This window comes from Symphodus melops (genome assembly GCF_947650265.1).
Source record: "Symphodus melops genome assembly, chromosome: 23".
Classification (NCBI taxonomy): Eukaryota; Metazoa; Chordata; class Actinopteri; order Labriformes; family Labridae; genus Symphodus; species Symphodus melops.
Window position 1 is genome coordinate 4134215 of NC_136713.1, and position 27347 is coordinate 4161561.

General features: G+C 42.7%; 1 protein-coding gene across 1 annotated transcript; it reads left to right on the plus strand.

The window, feature by feature from the left end:
- crfa4 (cytokine receptor family, class I receptor 4) lies at positions 1-27206 on the plus strand. The gene is made up of 9 exons (XM_079336817.1): positions 1-611; positions 15148-15257; positions 17913-18051; positions 19586-19755; positions 21690-21868; positions 22014-22167; positions 22409-22496; positions 22895-22964; positions 23328-27206. The coding sequence occupies exons 2-9, from the start codon at positions 15167-15169 to the stop codon at positions 24012-24014; spliced, it is 1578 nt and encodes a 525-aa protein (XP_079192943.1). The 5' UTR covers positions 1-611; positions 15148-15166; the 3' UTR covers positions 24015-27206.
- Positions 27207-27347: the final 141 nt, after the last annotated feature.

The window sequence follows — 27347 nt, forward strand, 5'->3', positions numbered from 1 at the left end:
GGAAACCCAACATTTTTATCGGCGGATACATCAGTTGAGATCTTGAGTAAACAACCAAAATGTGCTGATATCTGACAGGCTTCTGTTCTCAATGTTATTAGCCTAATTGCATTGAACTACGTTATAAATCAGACTTTGAGATCACACCTTGAAATTTCATGCAGTAGTTTTAACTCTGAATCAATTTTGACATGCATCAGTTTTTAATTTTCGTGGTATTATTTGTCTTCCTTCCAATCCCCCTCGTGCAGCCGCGCAGAGGAGCGCACCGTGGGCTGCTGGAGTTCAGGGAGTGTGGCTGGGATCCAGCTGGTGTTTGGCTCATGACGCGGGACCAGGTGGAAGAAAATCTTCTTAGAGAGGAGGAGGAGGAGGGGTTGAAATACTCAGCGACGGCAGTGAATGCAACACTCCGCTGACAGCCCACCATCCAACAGCAGCTGTACCACCACCGGCACCGCGTCCTTCGCAGGGAGTTCACCCGGACTACCGGCTACTTCGCCTGGCTACCGGCCGGTCCTGGTCCAGGTGCTGTTCTGTTCGAGGAATCTGCCTGCAGCAGCTTTTAATCGGTAACAGGAGGATCTCCAAGCGGTTTATTTACTTTAGAGGTAAGACGGATTCATCCTCTATAATCTGAAGCGAACGTGAGCAGAGTGCTCGTGCACAGGTGTGCCTCAGTAATTAAAAGTTTTGAGGAATATCTCTTTAATTTTAAAAGTTCAGGTAACTACGAGGACAGTGGGATTATTTGACGGATGATTTTCTGCCATTGTTCCACAGTAGGCTACATAAATTATTAATTGACATCTTTAAATCAGTGTCCTCTATTCTGGTTTTATTATATTTGATCAATGTAAATAATTTATTTTCAAAATGAAAAACACATTTACATCTTTAATCTGGTTGATCCCTGATCAGTTTGTCTGATCAGGGATCAATAAGAGCAAAACAACCTTCATGTCTGAAACACTGTATACTTCCAACTTATCAGTTTAAGCTCTACTTAAAATGAGAGTAACACAGAGTGTGTTTAGCTGCTGTTCAAACAGTGTCACCTCTGTATAATAAGGACCCTTTTAAAATCACACTGCTTCACCTTTTCTGTATGTTTGTTTTGTCTGCTTTGTTAAATTTTGACCTCATGTAAGCTGTTTTATATATTCTCCAAACATCTTAATTATGTATCCTGTAAATATTTCCCGACATATTTTACCTCATTTCTTAAATGTGATCCTTAAAAGTTACATTAATTACTAATTTACTGTGTGCTGCACAGTTGCATGGATATGGATGTACACAAAGAGGAAAAGAAGAACAAAAATTAACCTAAATACTGTGAGCTCAGATTTGACTGCTGAGATGGAGGAAGACTTGTGTTTTCAACTGTGTTACCTTTTTGTTTTCACACTATGTTTGTACAAATGTCTTTAAATGTTTTGTGTTTTTATTTAACTGCAGGTCAGGTTTCTACGGGCAGGGTTTTCGGGCCAACACAGCTAATGGGATATTTAGAGGCACAACATTAACACTAAATCAGTCCGTGTTAGAGACGACACGAGAAAGTATCTCCTAATTTGTGAAAACTTTACTAAAACATAATTTATAGGATACTCCATGTTCATTATTTGGTCACAGATGGCTGCTGCTCTTCTGAATTAACTATAGGGACTGAAATAACTACTTATTTTTTATGTTTATTCTCGTGAATGTCCTTAATGTATGACTTTAATCACGAAATCTTAAAAAGAAAAAATTCCCCTTAGTGTGGCCCCGAACGCTCCTTCGTAGTTTTTCCCTTCAGGGACATCAAAGTCAAGTTAACACGGAGTTAGAAAAACACATTTCGGTGGCACATAACGTTTTCTTTTCCATCTAATATTAGAATTTTCTACAGACTCCCTCAAATAAAAAGTCAGCCGGATAAACGGGGCAAAATGCAGGTTTAATGATGCAGTGACGGGCTGTGGACTCTGGATTAGAAAAGGGTTGAAGAAAGAAACCAATTCAATGAAGTCATCTTTATGAAAGGACCAGAAGTCTTTTCATCTGTGACTAACCTGCAGCGGCCGACTCTGCTGTTCTGTTTTTAGCTGCTGAAGCGACAAAATTCAACATGTAAAGTCTTAGAAATGTTCATTATATCAGCACAGCAGCAGATTTCCTGATAGTTTGTGTTTTTAATTGAATCTGCTGCTGATCATTTGAACATTTCACTCCACAATCATGAATATGAGCTGCTTTTGCAAACGTCTTTATCACCCTTCAAGTCTTTATTGGAGGCAAAGGCTGTTCCCTGAGAACATGACCGAGCTGGTCATGTTCTGTGTCACATGTCTACCTGTTGATATTCTCTGCACCTCTGCAGCTCTTCTATTGGCTGTTGATGAAACTCTTGGAGGATGTGTTTATCGATCAAACAAAACCATTTTGCATGTGTCTTGAGTCTTTTTTAAGGTCATGACCCGGGTCACACAAGTGTGTGTTCATCCCAAAGGTTTCTCTGGGTGACAAAAGGTTTGGTAACTACCCTTCCTGGATGCTCACATGTGTTGTGAAAGATAAGAATGACGAGGAGAGAAAATCAGGCCACACCTCAAAGAAGGACTGTTGAAGGGTTTGAAACATCCCGAGGAAACCCCTCAACATTCATGTGAAATAAAGACAGAGAAACTTAACTTGGAGTTTTGTTCTGCATTTCGAAGACAGAATAATCACATCACCGCGTTTAATCACATCTCCACTGTCCCGTCCGTCTGCCGCCGCTGCACTTTGAAGTTTTTCTGCATCTTTTCTTCGCCTTTTCAGCACAGATAAGATCAAGTCAGGCCATGCGGACTAATTATTATCCCAGACATCTTGTTGTCCTCAAAATAACATGAGAAATAAGCAGAAGCTTTTGAACAACGTGCAGAACTTACTATTGGAGCTCTCCATTAGAATCGGAGTAGCTGTTGCTGCAGACGTTAAAGGAAAGACTCCGCTTCATTGCCACCTGATTAAACTGTTCCAAATGAATCCAGTGTCATTTGGAGTTTAAGGAGCTGAGTCTCTCACCAGTTTTGCATCGAAGCTTGAAATGAACTGTACTTTGTAAAATACATGCATGTGAAATTTGACCCACATCCTGCAGGTACATGCTTAATCCTGAGGCCGCCGCTCACGGTGCAATCAGACTAAAACACATCAACGATCGCTTATGAAAGATTGTCAGTCAGCATGAGACGTTCAGGATTCGTAAGGATTTCTGGAGGGATTCGTTCACAGATTTTTGATTCATTCACTTGACTCTGGATGTTTTTCTGACTTGTTGAAAACCTGTTGAATGCATGTTGAGGCTTCTCATCCTCCTTCCTCCTCTTCTATCTGAAACCTGGCCTTTGATTGTTGTCTTTCCTAGCCAAGTGAAGTCAACTGAATATCATTTGTGAAATAGATGTGCAATAATGTTTGCATGATCAGCTCATCATGCTGTGTCATTTTAATCTCTCCTCTGAATCTTCCTCCCCATCTGGCCTGAATGTAGGATTGAATATAGGACAAGGTTACCTTTCTGCACAGGCAGCCTTTTCTCAATGAGGATTTGTGTTGAGAGGTCAAAGTTGGTCTCCATCTGCTGCTACATAACATATTTGACTGAATAAGTGAAGTATAAACATTATTAGAAGAATAGAAGTATTCCTTCCTTTGTGTCTTCATATGAATGGAATTGAAAGTTTTTAGCTCGAGGGCTATTTCTCGTGATAGTTGCAGAGCTAGAGATTGATTAATTGAAAAGATAATGTACAGATTATAAGGTAGGGAAATGATCCTGAACCAAGTTCCAGACATGCCTTGATAGGATTACAACAAGAGGTCAGAGGCCCGATCATAGCCGACCTGTGAGGCGATGTTGTCTCCTTTTTAAAGCCTGAAGTGAAAGCTGGTTATTTTACTTTCAGACTGTAGCTCAGTCACTTTAGCTAGAAATGGTCTCGCTCGATTGTGTTGTTGGTGTTAAACTTCAGGTCAGACCTCTCTTCTTAAACATCACTCATGCTTTTCAGTCTGTTATTATAGTCGACTCCAAGCTCAGCAGTGTGACGTAAATTCACAGCGCTTCAGTGAATTAAATGTTCTCAAACACCAAGCAGAACAGACAGCCAAGCAGAATCAAAGCAGCAGGATTACAATGAGCAGTAATATGAAGAGCTTAATGCAGTACAGGACAGCTTTTCACTCTGACTTGTTAAAACGCTAGAAAGCCTTTGAGGAGGAGATGTTGCAGTGGTGTCAACAAGCCTCCTGTCATTTGGCCCTGAGGTCTATCTTATCTAAGTCTGAGATAGACTGTGTAATAAAATCTCGGCCTGAGTCCGTGGAACATGCTGACGCCGTTCTTTCATCCTTTTTTTCTAAGCACAAACAGGTTTTTAAAGAATCTGCCGGACGTTCCCTGTTCTCCTCTGTTTCAATGTCATTTTTCTTCTCCACCATGGAGTAGAAAATCCATTTGAACATGTACATTTACTACTTTACGTGTAATCATGCATCACATGACCTTCAACTTCATGTGTTCATTATCTGAGCTGCTCGGCCACTTCCTTAATACAGGGGAATGTTGTATTTGTACAAGCAGAGATAATTGCATTGAGTCCATGTTAAAGGGCAAACACAAGGCGAAGACTACTCCAGCTTTTTCTCTAGAAACTGTTTGTTAGCTGCACAGTTTGAAACACGCCTTAACCCTGAACATTAGGCCACATTTATTGAAATATTTTTTCTTTTTTATGGACTAAAAGGCTCAAACGTTTATGATTTGTGCAGTAGATAGAATCATCTCGCAGTTGCAAACGTGTTTGAAACAAATGCTTCATTAAAGTGCGTTGACTAGAAGAAGTGTTGTCCCTGACACGTTCAGGTTGTTGGTGGTGTGTGACATCACAGAAATGACCCCGGCAGAGAGAGACCTTTTAGTTACAGAAGATTCAGGCTTCCTCCTTCTCCTCCTCTTCCTCCTCCCTCTTCTCCTCCTCATCTTTAAAGTTTGTTATGCTTCACTGCCGCTGGCAGCCGTGGCTGGAGGCATTAAGTTTTCAGTTTGTTTTTCTATATATTTATATATTTATATTTTTATTTGCCACAAACATACAGACTCAACATAGAAAGCCTTACCTTTATTGTGACACCATTAAAGTGAGCAGTGACACGTGTTGGTGCATTTAAGACAGTGTGCTGAGATTTGCATTTGTTTTGGAAATTGAAAACAGGAAATGAGCCAGGATTGGGCAGCTGTGGCTCAGTGGTGGAGTTATCATCTCTCAACTGCTGCAGCAACATGTCCATCTTGGGCAAGACACTTTACCCAGAATAGCTCCCGCTGCTTCGGAAGCGAATGAATGGGATTAGTTAGTTTGGATGGTCTGACGACACAGCGAGTGTAGGTGTGACCTGCAGTTTAAAAGTGCTTAGAGTAGTGTCATGATTTCCTTAAAGGATGAATCCTGCACACTTTGCTATCCTGACATTTCATTTAGCACCACTCACGATGATTTCTGTGAGCATCAGGAAGCTTCTTGTATCCTTCATGTAGGAAACTCTTCACAGAACGGTGTGTGTGTGACGGTTAATAACAGTCATATGTGATCTATTGAAAATCATTCGGTGTTCTCTCACTGATATGATATGATGGCTGTCCGCCTGTTAATTAGTGACAGCTCATCCTGGACATGCAGGATTATATAATGCTGCAGTGTTTATGCTAAACATAAACCTCGGCTGGCGCCAGTGTGTGTGTGTGTGTGTGATTGGGTTTGCAGGCAGCGGTGCATGTGACTCTGTGTGGATCGAATGCTGCTGTCTGTTCAGATCTGTGTTTCCTGTGTAAGTGGCCCGCGGCGCTCTGTGTGAGCTGTGTGATGGGTGGATGCTCTGACCGGCGCAGAGCAACAAACATCCTTCAGATAAGACTTATCGCTGCTCCATCTGCACATGACGGTTAGTGTCCTGGCCACAAAGTCCAACAGTTTGTCTCACACAATCATTTTGTTGCTCTGCTTCACATTTCAGGGAAGAACTCTGAAGTACCTTGAACTGAGAAATTCTTACAGTTTATCTAGTAATTTAGCCAAACTCAATAACTCTAGCAGAAAATCACCCGCTTTTCCAAGATTTAAGCCCAGATGGAGAAGACAAGAAACACCCACATTAAATAATATTTACAGGAATGAAAAGAATGTCATCCTGCTGATAAAAAAAACTGCAAATTACTGCCGCTGTATTGTTGTTTATGCCCGAGTTGTTTGATTGATTGGACATTGGTCGATTCTTCCTCTTTCTAAAAATAAGTAATAGATGATGATAAAAACATTAAATGTTCATTGGACTGAAATAACCAGAGGAAGAGCATTGCCATTTATCCAGATAATGTTCATCACCATAAATATCACATATTCAAAATGATTTCTTCTGGGCGTTTGATCAAAAGAGAAACCATTGAGTTTAGCTTTTCCTTTCTTTTGGAAAAGTGAAAAAGATGCACCACCTGCCTGGAGTCCGTAGAGCTGTGTCTATGTGGTAATGACTTCTGTGCTTTAAATAGTTTGTTAAGATCCAAACAAAATGTTGTGTAAGGGCCAGATCGCAGCGAGACGCCACATTCTAGGTGTAGCTGCTCAAAATCTGGCGGGAAATGGGGTCTCTGAGAGAGGTGCTGCGTGCACATAAAGGCGAATAAATAAGTAGAAAAAGGAGGATTCAGCTCCTGACGTTGCTTTGCATGGGCACGAGGAGCGGGGAAGGTTAAGCCTTCACTTGATTTGATTCGCTGCTTCATCCAAATGGGACATTAAGGAGTGCTGTGACTCCACCTTTTGAGTTACAAAAAAACCTTCTACTTCTATTAACACCATGAACACCACTTGTTTATTCTGATCGAGCGCTAACTAAGCCTAAGCTAATGAAGGCAGCAGTAGAGAAGCAGCTCCAGTGTTCTGAGAGGTTACTGGTGGTGCTTTTTTTCTTCATGTCAAAAACTCTCTAGCTCTTTGAAGCTGAAGTTCCTTAATGACTGGAAACCAATTATTGAGTCATGTTTTGATAAGTGCTAATGACAAGAGAAGTCGATCACTTTTTGGAGCCTCTCAGACTGAATGTGTCGTCAGCCTGATCGTGATGCCTTCAGGATCCCACTCATCACCACATATTACTTCTTCCTTTTGTAAGTCATTGCATTTCTATGACGCCTCTTTTTAATTTTTCTACATCAGGACTCAATTAATGTTGTTAAAGGTCAGAGACTTGCCTGAGGTGATGCCAGCGTGACGGAGCAGCAACAGCCGTCGATTTGAAAAGGCCTTATCTCGTGTTTGAAATAGGATTTTTAAAGTCTGCTCATCGAGTATGACCCGCTCTCTTTTTATCTCTCTCTCTTTATTCATCTCCCTGTTTTGCTTTCGTACACACACAGTCAAATTAATTAGAAAATGAGATGCGTGTTTCCAGGAAAAAAAGTAAATAAAAGAAGCGTCTGCTTGTTTTTGAGGAAAACATGAACCTTTCATTTCATTGTCTTATATTCCAGCTGACAGATAAATAGGACTACATACTACCCAAGGTTTGGTGAGTTTTTCTTTAAATATTTACAGAGCAACCTGAGTCATGACGTGACTTTTCTTTTGTAAATCAGGGACTTTCTCAAGTTGATGAATAGTTAAGAAGGCAGCTCAGTTTGGAGTCAGTTTAGTCCAAAGATCAGACAAGAAGTGAATCTGAGTCCCTCTCTCTAAATGATCACTCCTCCCGAGACAAAAACAATGAATCAATCACTCCTATAAATGGACATTTTTGATCAACTGCAACAACACTGATCAACAACAATTAGGCTTAAATGCTAAAGAGCTTTTGATGTTCTGTGGAGTTGTTCTATCGCGACCTTTATCCAAGATATTCTTTTACTCAACCAATTTCTCCTGCCTGCTCTGGCAGAACAACATAGTGATGTAACTCTGAAGAGAACTCACATAGGCTTAGAGCATGCAGTAAAACATGTTTGCACTTTTATTGGTATAAAATAAAGCTCAGCTGAAAGGGGAATCCAAGTGTCTCATAACTCTATATTTTGCAGCCTGGTGGCTTGTAGAGAGATTTGTTCTAGCCCTCTGCACGAGAATCCTTTTTCTGTAAAGTGGTCTCACTCTTAGAATAAAATGCCAGCCCATCTCTGACTCCTGTAAATCATGAGACCTGTAGAAACCAGCATCAAGAAACAAGTAGCATTTGATGGAGGTTTGAAAATGAATCTAGTCTAAGTTCCGTGTGTCATATTGCTCTCTGCTTCAGTGCATGTTGGGGATGTTTTTAAGCTCTCACACCTCCGGAGGGTCAGCTCAGGAGTGATCCTAATAGCAGCCGGCCTCTTTCCCTCAGCGCTCGATATCTTTAAGTGCAAACAAGTGAAGCCACTTCAGAGGCCTGCAACACGGCTCTCCTGAGATTCTCTGTTCTGTGCTGATGAATGTGTCACTGCTGGTGTGATTCTTTTAGACGGAGGTTTAAAAAGTAGCCTGAAGAGTGGCAATGAACTCAACTAGGAACATCGTTTCTGTGAGTGTGTAGGTTAACATCTAAAAATCTGTCTGCATGTGTGGTTCTGTTATAAATCCATCTGACTTTTACTTCTTTCTTTTCTTTAATCTACACTTCGTATATTCTCGAGCTTCGCAGAGATGTAGAAAGGAGGGATACCGTGGCAAGAAAAGTTGGTAAAGCTAACCACACACAGGATGATTTTTAAATTTGAACTGATTTTAAAAATGTGGGAGTACACAGACATGAGGACAGATTCACCCAATCTTTACCACACACACTCGACTCAGCCGGACCACAAGACCACACACCTGCTGTTTGGAAAGACAAAGACATTCAAACATGAGCGACGAGGACAACTCCTCCACTTTAGATTTTAACATTATGAATGTGAATGTTTTCTCCAGCTCTCTAATGTTCGAACATGTTAAACAACTAAAGACGCTCAGATTTGTTAAAACATCGTCAAGCACAGCACTCGTAGGGTCTCTCCTGCTCACCTAAATGTGTGCTAAATAATCCTTCTATCTTTTGTATCATTGAAAAGTTTTGTAAGAAAATAATCGTGTGTGTGTGTGTGTGTGTGTGTGTGTGTGTGTGTGTGTGTGTGTGTGTGTGTGTGTGTGTGTGTGTGTGTGTGTGTGTGTGTGTGTGTGTGTGTGTGTGTGTGTGTGTGTGTGTGTGTGTGTGTGTGTGTGTGTGTGTGTGTGTGTGTGTGTGTGTGTGTGTGTGTGTGCATGGCTTTACGCAGTCTTATAGATTAACCTGTCAAGCCTGTCCATCATCCCAATTGATGGACAGTTTTATTAGTAGAGAGCTGGTTGTCTCTCCAGCAGGTAAGGCGTGCGTTGTGATTGGCTGTGAGGATCAGATAGAGAGGATCAGGCGAGAGGGATGTATCAGATGGACCTTTAAACAAACGTGTGAGCAGCTGCTGTGTGTGATGGCATTTCTCTCCTCGATGCGCTCAGCTGGACGTTTGTGTTTTCCATATACAGCCTGATTAAAATGTTGTTTGTGCAACTCTCTGAAGGACAAAGTGATACCTTTAGTGCATCATAGCGACACCGTCAGAGCTTTGAGCTCCGGTGTTTGTTGTTTAATGGCATTCATCACTTTAATTTCTGCTTGAATTTGATTCTTTAACTCTCAGCGTTTTCATTTAAAAAGCTCCAACTTTCAAGGCAGTTTTCAAAAACCTTAGTAACAAAGTCGTTTTCGCTCAGAGCTGCTGCATGTGACAGGTTTCTATACTGAGGACATTAATCACAACACATTCGGTTTAAAGGGGGGAGAATGTGAATCGTTTATGTGGGTCAGTGTTAAACTGCAGTGCTGCTACTCCAGTGTACAATAAAACCTCTTCAATGTCTGAAGAAAAGAGGTTTTTAAAGAGTTAAACAATGTTGACCTCGACAGATCATATAAAAGCTTTCTGCACAAGGACACTAATATGACGAGCAGTATTTTGTCCCCATATCAAGAATTTCGATTTATTGAAGCTTCTTGTGTAACAACTTGATCCAATTATTGTTTTGAATTTTAAAAGGTCTGCAAGGCTGCACTCAAAGTCCTGCAGCTGTGCAGGGCCGGGCCGCGATGAAATCAACTGTGACTGGTGCGACTGTGAGATGTCATGTAAGGCTTTTATAAGGACAACATGAAGGGGGGCGGGGTATAACAGGCCCCTCTTTGTTGTGCTGCGCTATATTTAGCTGCTGCTAATTCTGACCAAATAGTTCCTTAAACTCTGTTAGTCAATTTCAGAAAATGAGTTTATTTTAACATCTTTCGTTCACATTTTATTGTTGGGGGTCAATTCTCTGCATTGACCTCATGACTCACAGGAAGAAAAATGCAAATTGAACAACATGATAAAAACAAATGTAATACCCCTGCACACTGTCCAAATCGCACAAAAAGATTGTATTTTTAAAAATACATACAATACACATAAAAATGTGTAAAATGAAAACTGAAGTTTACTTCAGATGTTCTTGCTCTCCTCAAGATGATCTTTAATTCTTTGGTATTTAGTCTGTGACGTCCCTCTGCTGATTTTTTAATGTTACCTGCACTGATGATGAGAATTCTGCATGCCAACTTGTAATTTTTAGCATATTAGCGTTTAGCCTTGGCTGCAAGCATGGCTCCTTCTTTCGAGAGTTGGCAGCAACAGAGTGAATTCAGACTTTTCCTGATTTGGTTCAAGGTTGGGTCCTGAAATACCTGCGCTCGCTGTACATTGAAGTCATCACACTGAAGCATTTAAGTATTGTATGTTCTCTTGAGTGTGCACATGGAGGTTGAGTACATAGCCACGGTTCTCCAGGTGCTTTATGAAACCACACAGTTATTCATTCAGAAGTCAAACTTGAACATTTCCTTTCAACACAGAAATCCGTGTTATCTGTGTTGCTCCGATAAATTAGCTTTTAAAGAATGCACACGGTCAGCTGTGTGTCTCTGTGCCCCGTCAGGTGTTGGACTCTGCGTGCACATGTTGATTAAACATTCACTAAAGATTCTCCTCTTTAACCTATAGGTCGCAGTGTCCATTGTTGCCGTCGTCTTGTTCCCTTCAGTAGTGTCTTGGCATGTTGGCGGTTCACATGAATACAGATTGAGATCACAGCACGATGACTCTGAAGTACAGTTTTTTATTCCTGTGTGAAAAACAAACAGCACTGTACTTTCCTCAGATTATTTGAGCCCTCTGGAGTCTCTCAGGCAGAAAATAAAGAGCTGCATTCTCTGCATCCGAGCAGTCACATGCTGTAGGCGGGACTTTCCCCGCAGGTCAGAGCGTTTCGCCGAGAGGAGTCGATTGAATAACTGTTCACTCACAGAAAAATAATCTCCCATGGTTTCCTCATGGAAACATGTGACTGCTTTTAATGAGCTCTTGGCTGGCATGGAGAAACCCATGATCCCTATGGAGGAGCAGGAGGGACAATCATCAGAAAGTCAATCATTAGTTTTTTCTCGACCCCTTCAGCAGAGCCAGCCATCACCCATACCACCTACCCAACTGCACTAGAGGATCAAAATCTTTTGACTACTGTTCACTTTACTCTTGATGTTTTGAGAGAGAGAGAGAGAGAGAGAGAGAGAGAGAGAGAGAGAGAGAGAGAGAGAGAGAGAGAGAGAGAGAGAGAGAGAGAGAGAGAGAGAGAGAGAGAGAGAGAGAGAGAGAGAGAGAGAGAGAGAGAGAGAGAGAGAGAGAGAGAGAGAGAGAGAGAGAGAGAGAGAGAGAGAGAGAGAGAGAGAGAGAGAGAGAGAGAGAGAGAGAGAGAGAGAGAGAGAGAGAGAGAGATGCTGTAAATGCCTGAAGTGTCCAAACTCGACTGGATGGTTGTTTCTGCTCATAATGAAGAAGTCTCATATTCTGACTTTAAATCTAAAAATAATCATTTGTTTGAGTTGTGCATAATTCATTGTGCAGCACTTTGTAAAGCCAGTGTTTAAAGGAGCCTCTCAGAATGAAAGATAGATTTCCCCTCCTGACATCTGATGGCTTTGAATGCACGAGACGCTGATGCTTTATTGATACGAGTGATGAATGAATAATAAAACGTTGTGATTAACAGCCGCTGAGGAGCACAATGACGACTGCTCTCGTGTTTCAGTACTTTTGGGAACTTGTGCCACTTTTCTGCAGCTTATCTTCGACACGTTTTAAGGAGTTTTTGGGGATTTGTGTTCTCAACCGCTTATTAAGGTCACGTCTGCAGCTATTTACGGCTAACTGGAAGTGAAATAAGCGTCCAGTTTGTTTACGTTCACACGATCGTCCTTGATTTGTTTCTTTTCCTACATGAAGCTTTTATGCAACATGGAAACCTGGTTATTGTTCTCCATGTTTACGGGACTGAAACAGCATGTGTCATATTTCCTATATGCACATGCATCTTGATTTCTCATCATTTTTTATACGAATATTTCAAAACATGCAGACTCCAGGATGTTTACGAGCTGAAAACATCAGCAGGATACTCCAAAAAAACCCCGATCACAACCAGGAAACTGGAGCACATGTCAACACACTGGGTGACTGACTTGTGTCAAAGTAAATCCTGTGCAGATTTGGTTGTCATTAAAATCCTCAATGAACATGTATCGTCCAGTATTTAGTCAAGCAAACATTGAAAAGTCTACACAAAGTCAATAGCATGTTTTTGTAACTGAAACTCACCGATCCTTTGTTTAAGTCTTTTTTATATTTCATGCATCCTTCTCTCGCGTCTTGTTCATATTTTATCGTTTGAGATCTTGGTGCATGTTTGTAATTCGTCTTCTTTTATTCCCCTTTTACATTTGATGTCCTGTGTCTGTAAAGCACCTTAGACAATGTGCTCGTCATTTGGAGGACGGAGGTGCTTTAAGGTTTACGATGAAAAAGGAGAGAGGAGTCATCGGAGGATTAGTAAGCTGTACAGTCGAGGTTTGAGTGTGTGTCATTTGGTAGTACGAGTAACTTTTAATGGCCATCATCTTGTGCCATTGTCCTGCAGCCCACTGTGTCAGGGTGAGTCGAGGATACCAGATAAAACCCAGCAGGGCCTCGCTTTTTAATCCTCCCCTCCTGCAAGATCACGGCAGGGATTATTCAGTGTGATTGTTGTCTTAGCGCTCCAGCAACCACTGTTTGCATGTCGCTCCGTCATAAGAGCACACTCTAAACCCCCTAAGCTGCCATGTGACTTCATTACTGCTCAGTTCTCAGGATCTCATGTTAGCCGCCCACACGATGACCATGTTTCATTGTTTTCTGTTCATGTTGTTATTTGTCCTGACCTTGGTTTACATCGAGGTTGCCATCGGCAGAAGAAGAAAATCTTTTTTAAATCTTCGACACACTGCCATTAAAAACACTCATGTCGAGATGCTGAACATGGAAAAAGGGAGGTAGGGGAAGAATGTCAAGAAATACAAGAATAAACAAAATGAAGGACAAGAAAGAGAGGATGCATGGAAGGAATGACGCACATAAAGCAGGGTAAGAAATGCAAGCAGGAAAGAGGAGAAAAAACAAGAGCCAGGGGAAAAGACTAAAAATTGTGACATTAAAAAAAGAAGGCAGAAAGAAACATCTTAAAAGGTTTGGAGGAAATTAAAGAAGGAAGGATAGAAAACACCAAAGGGAACGTGCAATGGAAAGGTCCTTGACTAAAAAGGACATACCTAAAGACAGTGAGAAGAAGTGGAAGGAAAGGAAACAAGGAAAGGTAACGAGAAGGCTGGAAGGAGAAATAAAGAATGAGTCAGGGTTGGTTTGGAGCAGAGTATCTAACTTAAAGTCTTCATGTTCTGGATCCTTGGATGCTCCTCTTGTGTAAAACTTTTATTTATCGCTCGTTTAGATGATTCTTTCTCTTACTGTTCTGCGAGGGGGGCTGGCCCTGAATGCGCCACGGCTAAGCTCCGCCCCATGACCTGATGCAGGACGTAGATTTAGACCCTGTTCGCTGCAGTGCCAGGTTTTCCTAGAAAAGTTGTAGATGGAAAAGGTCAGCCTGTTTCTGTTCTGTCTGATGAAACTGGGCCATGGTGGGTCGATTTTGGGAGGTCATGATGTCCCATTCTAAATCAACATCTCATTTGTGTTGATTCCAGTAATTCCACTGTGCTTCAGGGGGCTTTGTTGTCATCAGTTTAAGACTACAAATCTTTCTTTTAAAGGACAATGTCTTGACAGAAAAGCCTAAAGATGGCACCTTGATTGAGCAGCAAACCTCACCACTGTCAACAGCACAGGGTCTCTTCTTTAACAAAGCTTAAGAAACAGCAGTAAAACCCCCTGCACGCTGCTCTAACAATGTGTATAAACAGTTTCCATGACAGTTTGCTGTCACACTCTTCCATGCACTAATCTGATTAGAGTAATGAGCTTTCAGCACAACCTTAAACGACCTCTTCACTGCCGAGTGTAAAAGACACTAAAATGCACAAGAAATCAATACAATCAGAAAGTCATAAATCAAATCCAGCCGTATTAAATGGGATTCATGAGATTGATCTACTCAGCAGCCACACAGTCACTTGTTCCCACACCACAGCCACACCGACCAATCCAATTCATGAAGGGGCGGGACTAGGAGAGGACACGGACACAATTCTGTGACATTGTTTTCATGTTTTCTCTGTGAAATTTTCCAATCAGAGAGCTGCTCTCTTCCTGTGTGATCAGTCAGCCAATCAGAGAGCTGCTCTCTTCCTGTGTGATCAGTCAGCCAATCAGAGAGCTGCTCTCTTCCTGTGTGCTCATGAAGGAAACCTGCTGTGTTGAAGCTTCTCTTCAACAATGCAGCAGCCAGTATGTCCTCCTTCTAACTTTAGATTCTGCTCCTGAATGCTCTGGATTTGATTGGACCAGAGAAGGTAGGCGGGGCTTTGAAGGCCGTTTTGGACGCCCCTGGGTTTGCCAGATATGAGAGCAGTTATCAGGTCAAAGCAACAGGTGATCTGGAGCACATAAAAGTTACGATACTGCTCAGCTAAAGCTGCATCGCTTTTGCTCAATCTAGCTAATCACAGAGACGTTACCTCTGATTTGAATGTTGGTTGTTGTTTTGTTGACAGGTGGGTCGACGGCAGCAGGATGCTGAGGCTGCTGCTCTGTCTGCTTCCTTTGGTGAGCTGCAGCAGAATCCTCACTCAGGACGCCGCTTACAAAGAGAGACACAGCCACGGTGAGTTTTCCTTCCATACACTGTCTCACTCTGATATTCAGTGCATTCAAATGAATCCTGAAATACACAAACTGGGACTCAGGCCTCCAGTGTCCTTAAGAGGACACGGACGACGGCCTGATGCCCAGGTCGAGGGCGTTAAGTCGGTGTGTTGACTTTATTTACCTTTTCACTACGTTTTTTACAGATTCTCGGGCTCATAGAACTTTGAGAAATCTGGATACAGGCAGCAGCAGACTCATTTGTTCAAGTTGTCTGAGTTCACAGGATTACAGAAATCAGCTGGGTGTTTTTCCGACCGTCCTCACGCAGAGTTTGTTGTTTCATCGAGGAAGCAGACTGTTAATTAGCCGCTTGTTAGCTGATTAAATGTGACTTGATCCTCTGTGCCCAGTTTGTTGATCTTTGTGAAATTTGGCTCAGAATCAGGGCGTCCCTGTGTGCGCGTTAACGAGGTTCTCATGTTGCTCTCGATCCAAACTGAACCACTGGCTCCAGATGTGTGTGCTGCTGAACCGGCACTGATCCCCTGTCACACTCGTCTGAACGGGTCCAGCCACGGTCTCACCTCCCAGAGCTCCCACACACACTCATCGATCCACGAGAGTGTGACTGAGTTATCCTCACACAGAAGTGAACTCTGAAATGGAAAGTCTGCAGTGCGTACGACAGCAATTACTGTGACGTGAACTCATGGAATATTTCACAATGCTTCACATACAACCAGAACAACCACAGCTAAAGATGATGTAACTGAAGGAACCACAGGTTTTGATATCAGTATTGAAACTATGTCATTAAACACAAACATATCATATTAAACCAGCTTAGCAGCAGCGTGCATGCTGGAGCCGGTTTTTTATCCCCTGGGACAGAAAAGTCATGACATGTGAACAAACAGATTTCACATTTCTGACCGGATCGGGCTCAGACGGATGCCAGCTGTGTCTGCAGTTTTTATTTCCGCTCAGCTGGAAGTGAGTGCAAATCATCAATAACCTTCCTGCTGAGCTCACAACACCGAAACCTTCTGGATTCCTGCAACCAGTGAAAGCTGCACAAACACGCTGTGTGAGCTTTTTGATGTGATGATTCAGGAACGTTTGGTCAATAAGCTGTTGAGAAGAATTTGAAGTCTTTATTTCATATCTGAACCTGTAATGATGAGCCTCTCGCTGCTCCAGCTCTTCCTCTAGAGAACCCAAACATCGTCAGCTCACCAGTGATCCATCCACATGCGGCTGCGGGGAATCTGCAGAAAGCACTTTGTAAGACCTTTTGACCCTTGGATCTGAGGCTCATGCTTTCATCATTTGTTTTCATGACTTAAAGTGAGTCTTTTATTCCATGAAATCTCTGTTTTGATGGAGTCCACATTGGGCCCTGCTGCTTTCGAACTCTCTCCATGTCACATACGCAGGTATGTTTTCAGCTCTATGGCTGCCCAGCGTGCGTCGATCTTTTCTTTCTTTCTGAGAAGTGGAAGTGGTTGATTGGAAGGAGCCTGCAGAGTGGCTCCCTGAGCTCCTTACAACTGGCACAACAGGCCTTTGTTTCCCTGATGCCCTCAGACTGCGGCTCCATGCATTCTCTCATGGATTACCGCTGGCCTCCCACTGATCTGTGATCTGTGAGGGCACCTGACGGCTCCCTGCTTTCATTTGCTTACATGATGAAAACTTACATGATAGAGCTGAAGCTTGACCTCATTTTACCCAACAATAACTTTTTTTTTTTTTAAAGATTTATTTTTGGCCTTTATGCCTTTATTATAGAGGGAGGAAAGTGGACAGAGTCGGAAATCAGGGAGAGAGAGTGGGGAGAGACATGCAGGAAATGGGCCCCAGGCCAGACGCGAACCCGGGCCGCCCGCGCGAGGACTGAGCCTCAATACATGGGATCACGCGCACTGCTGCTGCGCTACCGGCGACCCCAGAAAACTTTGATATGCAGAAAAAAAAGGCCCACCTGATTAAGCTTCACCCCCCTCCTCTTTGTGTCTGTGTGTGAGCAGGTAAGAGCACTGTGACTTCCAGCTGTCTCTGAGTAGTTTTACTCTCGGCTGAAGGACCAACAGTCGATCAGACAGAGACTGATGGATAACTCAGTGTGTGTGCGTTTTGTGTTTGTGTGTGTGTGTGTGTGTTTGAGGGAAAGTCAGATGAAAATAGGAATTAATGGATTTAATAAAAGTGAGCAAGAGGAGAGATGACAGTTGGATAATTGATTTTCTGGGTGTGTGTGTGTGTGATTGTGTGTGTGTGTGTGTGTGATTGTGTGTGTGTATTTGTGCGTGTGTGTGTGAGATATTCTGGCTCACTGGTCTTTTGCTTTACCCTTTATATTACCCAGGAACTTTGATTGGTTTGTGTTTTCTGTGATTTGATGTTCTTTCTTGCAGAGCTGTGAGCGCCTGCTGTGTCCTCCAGCTCTCACTCAGGGCTGATAAAAATAATCCTTTTGCCATATTTTTCAAATCATTAATTAATAAATTGGCCTTTTTGCAACAGTTTGCAGATGGTTCATGTCTCTGTGATTTGTGTGTGTCAAAGAGTCACAGCGCTCTCACCTGTGTGAGATTCTGTCTAAAACACGTCACCATCCACACACTAACTGACCCGTCCTTGAGTTGTCGTGTTTTTTTTCTCCCCACAGATGATGTTGCCGTGACGACGAGGCCTCACATCTATTACTGCCGCTCGCCCAACATGGAGGACTTCAGCTGCTGGTGGCATCCGCTCGACAACCTGACAGACGGAGAGCAGGTCACCTACAGCCTCAGCTACTCCAAAGAGTGAGCGCTAACATAACACAGCTCATTATCGTACATCATGAATTAATCAGCTGTATTTAAAACTGAACCTATTTTTACTGGAGAAAACCAGAGAAGAACATACTGGAGAACAGGAAACAGAACACAGCGGGTTCATTAGAGCACGGAGATCGTCGAGGTGGCGTGCAGACTGAGTGAATGCACCGTGCATGAAGGAAAAGTATAGAAACTAGGAGGCTAGCAGGAGAGAATGAATGCAGCTCCTCCAGCAAATATCAGGAGTTTTCTGCAGGTGTGAAAGCCCTCCCTTCTGTCTAAAAAACACCTCTCCCTCTGTAACAAAAAGGATCTGTGATGTTGTCACACATTTACAATGCTAATCTGAGCAAGTCAGAGAGAAAAACAACAACTTTGAGTGGATGAATTTTAAACCATCGTGGATGATGTTGCAGACATGACAGCCTGTTCCATGGCTGCAGGAGTAATAAGTTCACTGGAGCATTAATGCAGTTTCTCTTAGCTGTTTAAAGCTCAAAATATGTTAAAATTCTCATGTTTAAAAATACCAGAGTTTTACTTGAAAACAGGTCCGGGGAAAAAAGGAAAACTGCTGCCTCAAATCTGCTTGGTGCCTGCAGAATTAACATTTCCCATTATTTGATCTAAAGAGCTCAGAGTAGAACAAACAGCCTCAGATCAAAGTTGACGGAGAGTTCTGGGCCGTGTGAGTTTAAATCCGTTTTGATTTGTCTAGCCTCACCTCAACATGAAGCTTTTAACACGTCGATATTTCAGATGGCTGCTCGGAGCCCCTGAATGCAGCCTCACGTGTCCTCAGACTTATGCCAGCCTGCACACATGGCACACACAGCAGAGAAACTGCTTCCAGTAATCAGGACAAATTTGATTGTAACTTTGACCCCAAACAGCATTGCTCACAGTTCCATCCATGGTTGCTCTGCTGTTCTGCAGGAGTTTGGTTGCAGATTTAAATCTGGGATTACAGTATGTGGGACAGAAGCCAAAAACAACGCACAATGTATAAACAGCTTGAAAAGTGATGAAAGACCTGGCTGTTTTGGAGAGTCTAAGATTCAATAGATCTGATTTAAAAGAGGAGCTTTTGTTTTTCTCGTCAACACAAAAACTCCAAAAACAATCCTTGAAAACTTTGTCAGGAAAGCAGAATCTTTCTTCAACCCTGAGACCGGAGCTGACGCAGAGAGAGCCTGTAGTGCTCCCCGGGGCACTGACCCATTTCAAGACAAAGCTTCAATTTGGTTTCCATAAATAACGACCGAAAAAACAGAATACATTTAGAGCTTAAAACAGAATGAAATCAAAAGCATTGCAGCATTAACAAGAAGCACACAGAATTACAACTTCAGTTCCAATTAATTCAAACCAGGAGAAGTTTACATGTGAGGAAAAGATTCACCAGCTGCTTTAAATATGTGTTATACCTGCACAATATGTTCGAACCCTGATTTATCCCTGTTTGATGTGTCCTTGGGCACGAGGGATTTTTATTCTGATAGTTTTTTCATTTTCACAGAAAAGGACCCAAACACGAGTGTCCGGACTACGTGACATCAGGCCCAAACAGTTGCCACTTCGACAGCAGCCACACATCCATATGGAAGTTCTACTGCATGAACGTGACGGCCATCACCGCCCACAGGAACTACACCTCCCAGGAGCACTGTCTGGATGTGGCAGAGATCGGTAAGGACTTGTAGGAACCTTTAAAGATGAGAGAGTGAACATGTAGGTCGAGTGTTGGGTCTCAAATGCTGATTTTGAATAATTCCAAGTTTAATTTCGTGCATAAGCTGGTTATAAATTCACCCCTTTGTACGTTCACAATGGTCAAACGTGACAGCAGCAGGGATCTAAATAAGAGGGCTTAAAAGGTAAAAAAGAGTTAGGAGTAAGAGAGGACTCAAAGAAAAGGTTGAACCGAAGTGCAACGAGTAGTCTTCTTTCAGCCCCAGCCCTCATCTCCCCCAGCTCAGTCAGACGGAGACAACTGACTGACAGCCGGTGGTGTCCCTGAACGCATCGTGTGGAGGTTAAGTGAACTCGTGAAAGTGAAACGCCCTCAGGCCTCAATGCTTCCAGACCCGCTGCTCTGGTAGAGGCTACCAGGTGGGATGAAGGAGATGTTAGTGAGGTTAGTTTGTCCTGTTAGCGCCATATGAGCTTAGATATCAATAACTAAGCAAAGAAATTACCTTTATGGGTAAGTGGAGAGCTTTGCCTTCAGGCTCAGCTTCCTCTTCACCATGACGTTCTGCTACAACGCTGTCAGAATCTGTATGGAGGATTTTCAGAGTCATTCCTTCAATAAGTGTTATTTTTAAAGTTTTTAAAAGATGATATATCGATTTGAAAGCACTTAAATCCTGCTCTCATTTTGGAGGAGCCTCTGCCATCAGAAAATCTCATTATTCAGCAGCCAAGAATCTGTGGTGATCCTGTTTCTGCAGAGTTGGGATCAGTGTGTGTGTGTGTGTGTGTGTGTGCGTGCGTGCGTGTGTGTGCGCAGTAGCCTCGTGTTTAAGTCCATGTGACTGCTGCAGTGATCTTTTGTTGGGTCTCAGATGTCAGGGACGACGCTCTTATCACAGCCCTGCAGGGAATTCGACCCCTGCCTGCAGATACAGCAGCGTGCATCACACACACACACACACACACACACACACACACACACACACACACACACACACACACACACACACACACACACACACACACACACACACACACACACACCCATGTACTCACAACATTTACACACACAGACTGCTGCTGTAACTGAAAGGTCAAAACTCAGTGTCAGAGACCATTTATATTGTAATGTCAGTGATGGGGGGCTGGTCTGCAGAATGCACACATCCCTCTCCCGTTAACACAGTTTTATCAAATAAACATGATTCATTCATTCTTCAGTCTGTAAACATTAAAATGTGTGTGACTTCTTCATGCATTTCATCTTGTCCATAAAACTCTCAAAAACACATCAATGTTTCAATTTTCTCACCTTTATGTGTCACCTTTCTCCCCGTTCAGTTCAGGGAGTTTTAAAATGCTCACTCCAAATAATAAATCAGCTCAAAGGCTTTATAACGCTGTGCCCTGTTTGAGACATAATGGAGCTGAACATGCAGAGAACAAATGTAGGGCACCAAAAAGGTTTATGTATAAAAGTCTGATTTCTGAAGGTAGACTCTATGATAGTAAGCTTTAAGGGTTAATTATACATACATCAGATCTGCAGAGACTCACTGGTTTTATCTTTGACCCAAGGATGTGATTGAAAACATGCACATGAGTGAATAATACATGCAGGTTATAAAAGTTAAATAATTCCTGCTTCATGAATAATAATGAATAGGATATCATTAGAGCATGCTTTGTTTGTGTGGATTAATAATGGAACGTAAACATTGATGTGTTTACATATCTTTTACTCTGATGTTTTTATTATTTAAATAAATAAATGTATGTATAAATAAATACTTGTGAATGTGCACCATAACTCCCAGTGCATTGTGGGCTGGGAAGGACTTTCTAAGCTTGCAGTATCATTAAGGATCTCTGTTTTGTCCTTGGGCTATGTGTTGACATTTCACAACAGGTCTTTGTGTCTTCCTCAGTTCAAACCGAGGCTCCCGTGAACCTGACCTATGTGCTGAAGGACGCCGGCGGGGACGAGATGGGACACAATGCGCTGCTGTCGTGGACTTACCCGGTGCCCTCCGACCTGAAGTACGGCTGGATCACGCTGGTATACGAGCTGCAGTACAGACGCGTGACTGAGCCCGACAACTGGAAGGTAAAATCCTTCAGCGACTCATCCATCTTTAGTTCAGTGAGAGGACATCACAACCTGCAGTGTAAAGCCCACACAGTGCTGCACAGTAGCCCAGCAGGGTGTCAAAAATAGTCCTGATAGAACATAAGTTTGTGTCTTTGTGCAGGTGAAGCACCCTCTGAGGGAGCCTCACGTGGAGCTGCTCGGCCTCCCAGTAGGAGACTACGTCATCCGCGTCCGCTGCCGCTCGCACAACTATGGCCTGTGGAGCCAATGGAGCTCCACGCTGGTGATGAGCATCCCCGCCAGGCCGCCTACAGGTACGGCCACCAGGGAGGTTTCCATGACGATCAAACTGATGCTGGTGATGAATGGCAGCCCTGACCCTGAACAGGGAATAGCATATTTAGCGCCCAGTCTGCACAAAGTGCTATGTTAGTTGTGTAGATAATTGTTACCAAGGAGTCTGAAGCTGCAGATCAATTATCAAGTTTCAGACTATCTTCCATTCTTTGCTCTGTGTTTTTTTATCTTGTCATACTGATGGCATCTCCTGTGCAGGTAAACTGCTGGTGAGGATTCTGGTGTCAGGTGTCGGTGTCGGGGCTTTGCTGGTGATCGCTTTTGGCATCCTTCCACAAAGCAAGAGGTAAGAAAAAATAACAACGCCCATTCATGACATTTAAAGGACATGACAGAAACAAACATTTATCTGCTTCCGTACACAGATTCATCAGCTCGGGAGGCCAAATCCAAAAATCAAGATAGAAAAAGAGAGAAAAATAAAAACTTTCACTTTTCTTATGGCAGCCTCTTAAACACAGACTGAGGGGTTAAAATGTCATGCATCCTTCGTGTGTGTGTGTGTGTGTGTGTGTGTGTGTGTGTGTGTGTGTGTGTGTGTGTGTGTGTGTGTGTGTGTGTGTGTGTGTGTGTGTGTGTGTGTGTGTGTGTGTGTGTGTGTGTGTGTGTGTGTGTGTCTGTGTGTGTGTGTGTGTGTGTGTGTTCTGCCCTTCACACTTCCTCTCTTTATGTCCTTGCCTCCAGAATAAAAGACTACTTCTTGCCGCCGATTCCAAAGCCGAGGATCATTGGCATCGACCCACTGTTGATGAAGGTAACACACACACACACACACACACACACACACACACAGCTGCATACACACAGGTGAAGTTTTGACTTTTTGTTCTGACCTTTCATTCCTGTTTTATTTTTGTTTCCTTAAATCCTTTGTCCTTCCATCCGCCATGACCCTCCCTTACCCACCTCCTTTTCTTGCTTCCTTATCTCCTTTCCTTTGCTTTTCCTCCCTCTGTGTATTTTCCTATATTGCATGCTTTTGGTCCTCCCTTCTGTCTTTTGTTTGCACTCTTTGTTTATGTTGCTAACTTTCCTCTCATCAAACCTTTTCACTTTCTTGCTTCATCCCTTCCTTTTTTTATTCTCCCCTCCCTCTCCTCCACACCTCCTACCTCAGAAAGGGAACTTGGATGAAATCAACCGTCACTTTAGTAACTTCCACAGCTACAGACCTCCGAGCTACTCTGAGGAGGTCTGGGACCAAGTGAGCGCTGACGATGTCTATCTCACTACGCCGAGGGACCGCTTCATCCCCGCCGCCCCCACCGACAGGGAGAAGGATGCGCTGATGGTTCCGTGCGACCTGACGCCGATGGCCACTCATCATCCGTTCACGACCCCAAACCCGACCTCATATGTGCAGAGTCTGTCGCCTTACTGCTCCTCTCCTCCTGAAACCTTCGCCCCTGCACTGGACGTACACGCTCCGTGGCCTCGGCCTGAAATCGTGTCTCTACCAGGGACGGAGTACAGTGTGATGACTCACCCTGGCCTCCCCAACGCTTTCCAAGCTCCTGAAACCACCGCTGTCTCCTCCAGCCGATCACCGCAGGATTTCTACACCTGCGTCCAGCTCATGAACGAGAGCGGCCAAGTACATCTGGTTCCCTGCCTGCCGCCCTCGTACTGCCAGGAGTTCCCTTCCTTTCCGCGGGTCGACTCAGATGCCGAGGAGAAGAAGAAGAAGCTGGCTGACTACCAGGCCCGGACGAATATGATGAACCGGCAGAAAGATGGCGGCGAGGCTGAGAAGAGCGAGGCGGTGGATCCTCTGCTGCCTGTTGCTTTGGATAACATGGGCTGAAAGATATTTTTGTAATACAAATAAACGGTGAAAACTGCTGAAACATGGAGAGTGTGTCCGTGTTCACAGACACATTCTGCTGTGAAGACCCCGCTCCTGTCCCGCTCTGCTCCTTCAGAGAGGAAGAACCTGCTGGAAACACTCAGACTGTAAAAGTGCTGTTGTTGTGGACAGACGCCACAGAACCACCAGCAATAAACACCAATGTGTTCCTGTGACCCACAGAACCTCTTCTGTTTCTGGCCGCTCTGCTCATGCTCAGACTAAACTCGTGGGTCTAAACAAGTTGATTTTAAAGTTGCATTGCAGAAATGTCTATAAAAGGCCAAATATACTCGATGTAAGAGTAGGTGGGTGGTATCTTAAAGATGATATGTAAACGACTGCAGGTGCAGAAAGTTCTGTAGATTGTTCAGCCTGCAGCTGTGAAACAGGCCGTAATGGTTTCATAGATGTTTTTGATCCCTGCAGAGCTGGACCTTGTTGTTTAAGAGGAAGAACATGGTTTCTCCTCCACCACACTCCATTGACAAAAATAGTATTTTTACCTCACAGATTACAGAAAAATAGTATATTTTTGTTCTGTTGTGAGTGACCCTGGTGTTATGATGAGTAAGTTTGGAATCAACAGAATATATGAGTAGTATGACAAACTTTATTGATCAAGACAGTGGTTGACAAGTAAATCCTGTCGTCTGCAGACATTACAGCCTGTTTCACTGCTGTCATTTAGACCTATAAAAGATGCCAATGTGCAGTAATTTACTGAACGCTTTTAACTAAATTCATGCTAAAAAAGAGCTTAACGATGAATATGTTTGACTCTGAAAAGATAGCTACACTGCTGTTTTATTTTTGCATTCACGCTCTCTTTAAATTGATCTTAATGTGTATTCATATTCCACATATTAGCCTTATAGAAGAGAAACAAGCTTCTTTGTAATTCTCTACAAAAACAGCTCTGAAATAATCAAGACTCATTTAAATCACTGTATCCCAGCTGGCTTCCACTCACCTTTTGTATTCAGGGTATTCTATTATTAAACATACGATGGTACGAACATGTGCCAAGTCATTTAAAGAATATTTGATTATCCTGACTGTGAGTGGAATATTAATCAGCATGTGAAGGCGACATCTCTCTCCACATCTGTCTCATTATCTTCCTCACTTTCTCTCTCATTCTGCAGAAGTTATCAGACACTTCTAGTGTGACAGACCAGAGGACTGTTTAGTATACATTCAGGCCATAGTACAGTATTTTTATTCGTAATCAGCAGTTGTTCAAAGAGATAACTAAAAGTAGCATTCACACTCTCAGGAAGTTGGAAGCTGTGATTTTAAACTCCAGTTTTAGACAAATCGGTTTGATTTCTCTTCGTTCTTCAGGCGGTTTAACAAACTTCTCCAAAGCTCTTCAGAAGATATAGTCTGTAAGTTGTGTTTGTTTCTGAGCATTTAACACTGGACCTCTCTTTAGTTTTCAGAGATCATGCACAGTACACGCTCACTTTTATCTATATAATGTATATATTTTTTTATAACACATCCTCTTTCAAGGTTAAGTGCAGGAATTTTCTGCACAAATGAGGTGGATAAATGTGAAACACCATGTTAACACTGCTGATTCATCACCACTTGATTAATCTCTTTATATTTTACAGTATGCTACAGTTTTTAAAGCTGGAGTCTCTGGGGTTGGGATGCATTTTTTATCAACCACAAATCGTCAGATCTGGCAGAGGGAGGGATCTGAGCGAGAATGAATGAGGCAAGCATCTAAAAACTGAGTCTGAGGCTAAAGATAAAATAAACACTCACTGATGAGAGGAAGAATACAAGTCAAAGGAAACTGTGTTTATGTAATTCCTCTTATTGCCAGAAGAGGGAGACAAAGTTCTGCTCTTCAGGGTTAACGCAAGTAACACTAAAGTATTTTGTTTCTTAATAAGAAGCTTTGTCTCAATTCAAATACTCACTTGCACCGTGTGTGATTGACAGGTCAATGTTCGTTTCAAATCCAACACGGCGGTTGTGCTCATACCAGAAAGAAAGCCCCTGTTTTTTTCTCCTTCATTTTCTTTGACTTCTTCTCACTCTTCTTCTTTCATGTTTGTCTATTTTTTATGGTCTTGGCCTCTTCCTTACATTTCTTTTTTCTCTTCGTCCTTTTTGTCCTCCTCTTTGTCATTGCTTTCTTCCTCACTTTGGACGTGTTTTATTTGTTTCTTCTTTTTCATTTTTCTGTCATCCTTATGTCTGTTTCTGTCATCTCCTTCATGTCAAAAGGCCAACGCCAACATTTGATCGTGATAATAAGCTGCTATAATCTGTCCTTGCCTCGTGTCTTCCCTTCGTTTTCATTTACTTAATGAAATGAACAAACACTTATCTGTGTGTATGTGGTCAGAGTGTCACATGTTCCCCACCCAGTGTGAACACACTAATGCATTAAAAACTGTGAGTTTAAGCAAAAACAGATTCAAATTGAGAGACAGTTGTAGTGTTTTCTTCTCTTCTGACAACAAAGCAGTAGAGAGGAAAGCTCTTCGTAAAAAGTCTTAAATGCTGCCATAAACTAAATATTTGTAGCATTATCCAAGCTGATAATTTCAAAGAAGAAGAATTAAAAAATTCTTGAACTGACCCTCGTTCTTGCCAAGAGCCTCAATGCTCTTTGAGATGGATTGAGGTGCTAATCAATGACAAATGAAAAGCAGTATGGACTTTTAAGAAATGGACTACTCATTTTGAAACACTTGTTTTCGTATGTTGATGTATCCGCCCACAGCACCTCTCCTGTCAACTCCCTCATCTCACACCGGTAGCTCAGACTGCGGTCACGTCTTGCTGTCGCTATTTTCCTCCTTGGTGTTGCAGTCAGATGTCGTAGTGTCGTCTCTTCTCGTGCCTGTATGTGCCTTTTTTCACAGAGCAGTATATGTTTGCTATTCATACTGTGTTGTGTTGAAATCTCAGCCAGCGTGCCACTCATCCTCGCCTGGAAACACAATAAGAGAAATGACTCTTTGTTTATGCACATCTGTGCAGTGTTTAGCATGTATACAACCAGCTCGGTGTTAGTTACATTTTCACCTTTTATTGTGGCTACTTAAAGTGTCAGTTCGATGTGGAACATTCTTGTCTGGCAAAAGCAATTTGGATTCAATGCAATAAAAAGTGGAAAGGCAATGTGACTGCGTGCAGCTGTGATCATTCATAACACACAAGACAGGTTTGATCTATCTCTTTACTTTTTCTACAAATCATATTCATGCACATCTCTGATTAAACACTGTATGGTCCAAACCACTCCATCCTCAATGAGTCTGA

Bases quoted from the DNA above. Each gene is read 5' to 3' on its own strand.
- crfa4 (XM_079336817.1), top strand. From the start codon at position 15,167: ATGCTGAGGCTGCTGCTCTGTCTGCTTCCTTTGGTGAGCTGCAGCAGA. The intron at 19,756-21,689 runs GTAAGGACTTGT...TGTCTTCCTCAG, and splicing joins TCTGGATGTGGCAGAGATCG to TTCAAACCGAGGCTCCCGTG. The intron at 22,965-23,327 runs GTAACACACACA...CTCCTACCTCAG, and splicing joins TCGACCCACTGTTGATGAAG to AAAGGGAACTTGGATGAAAT.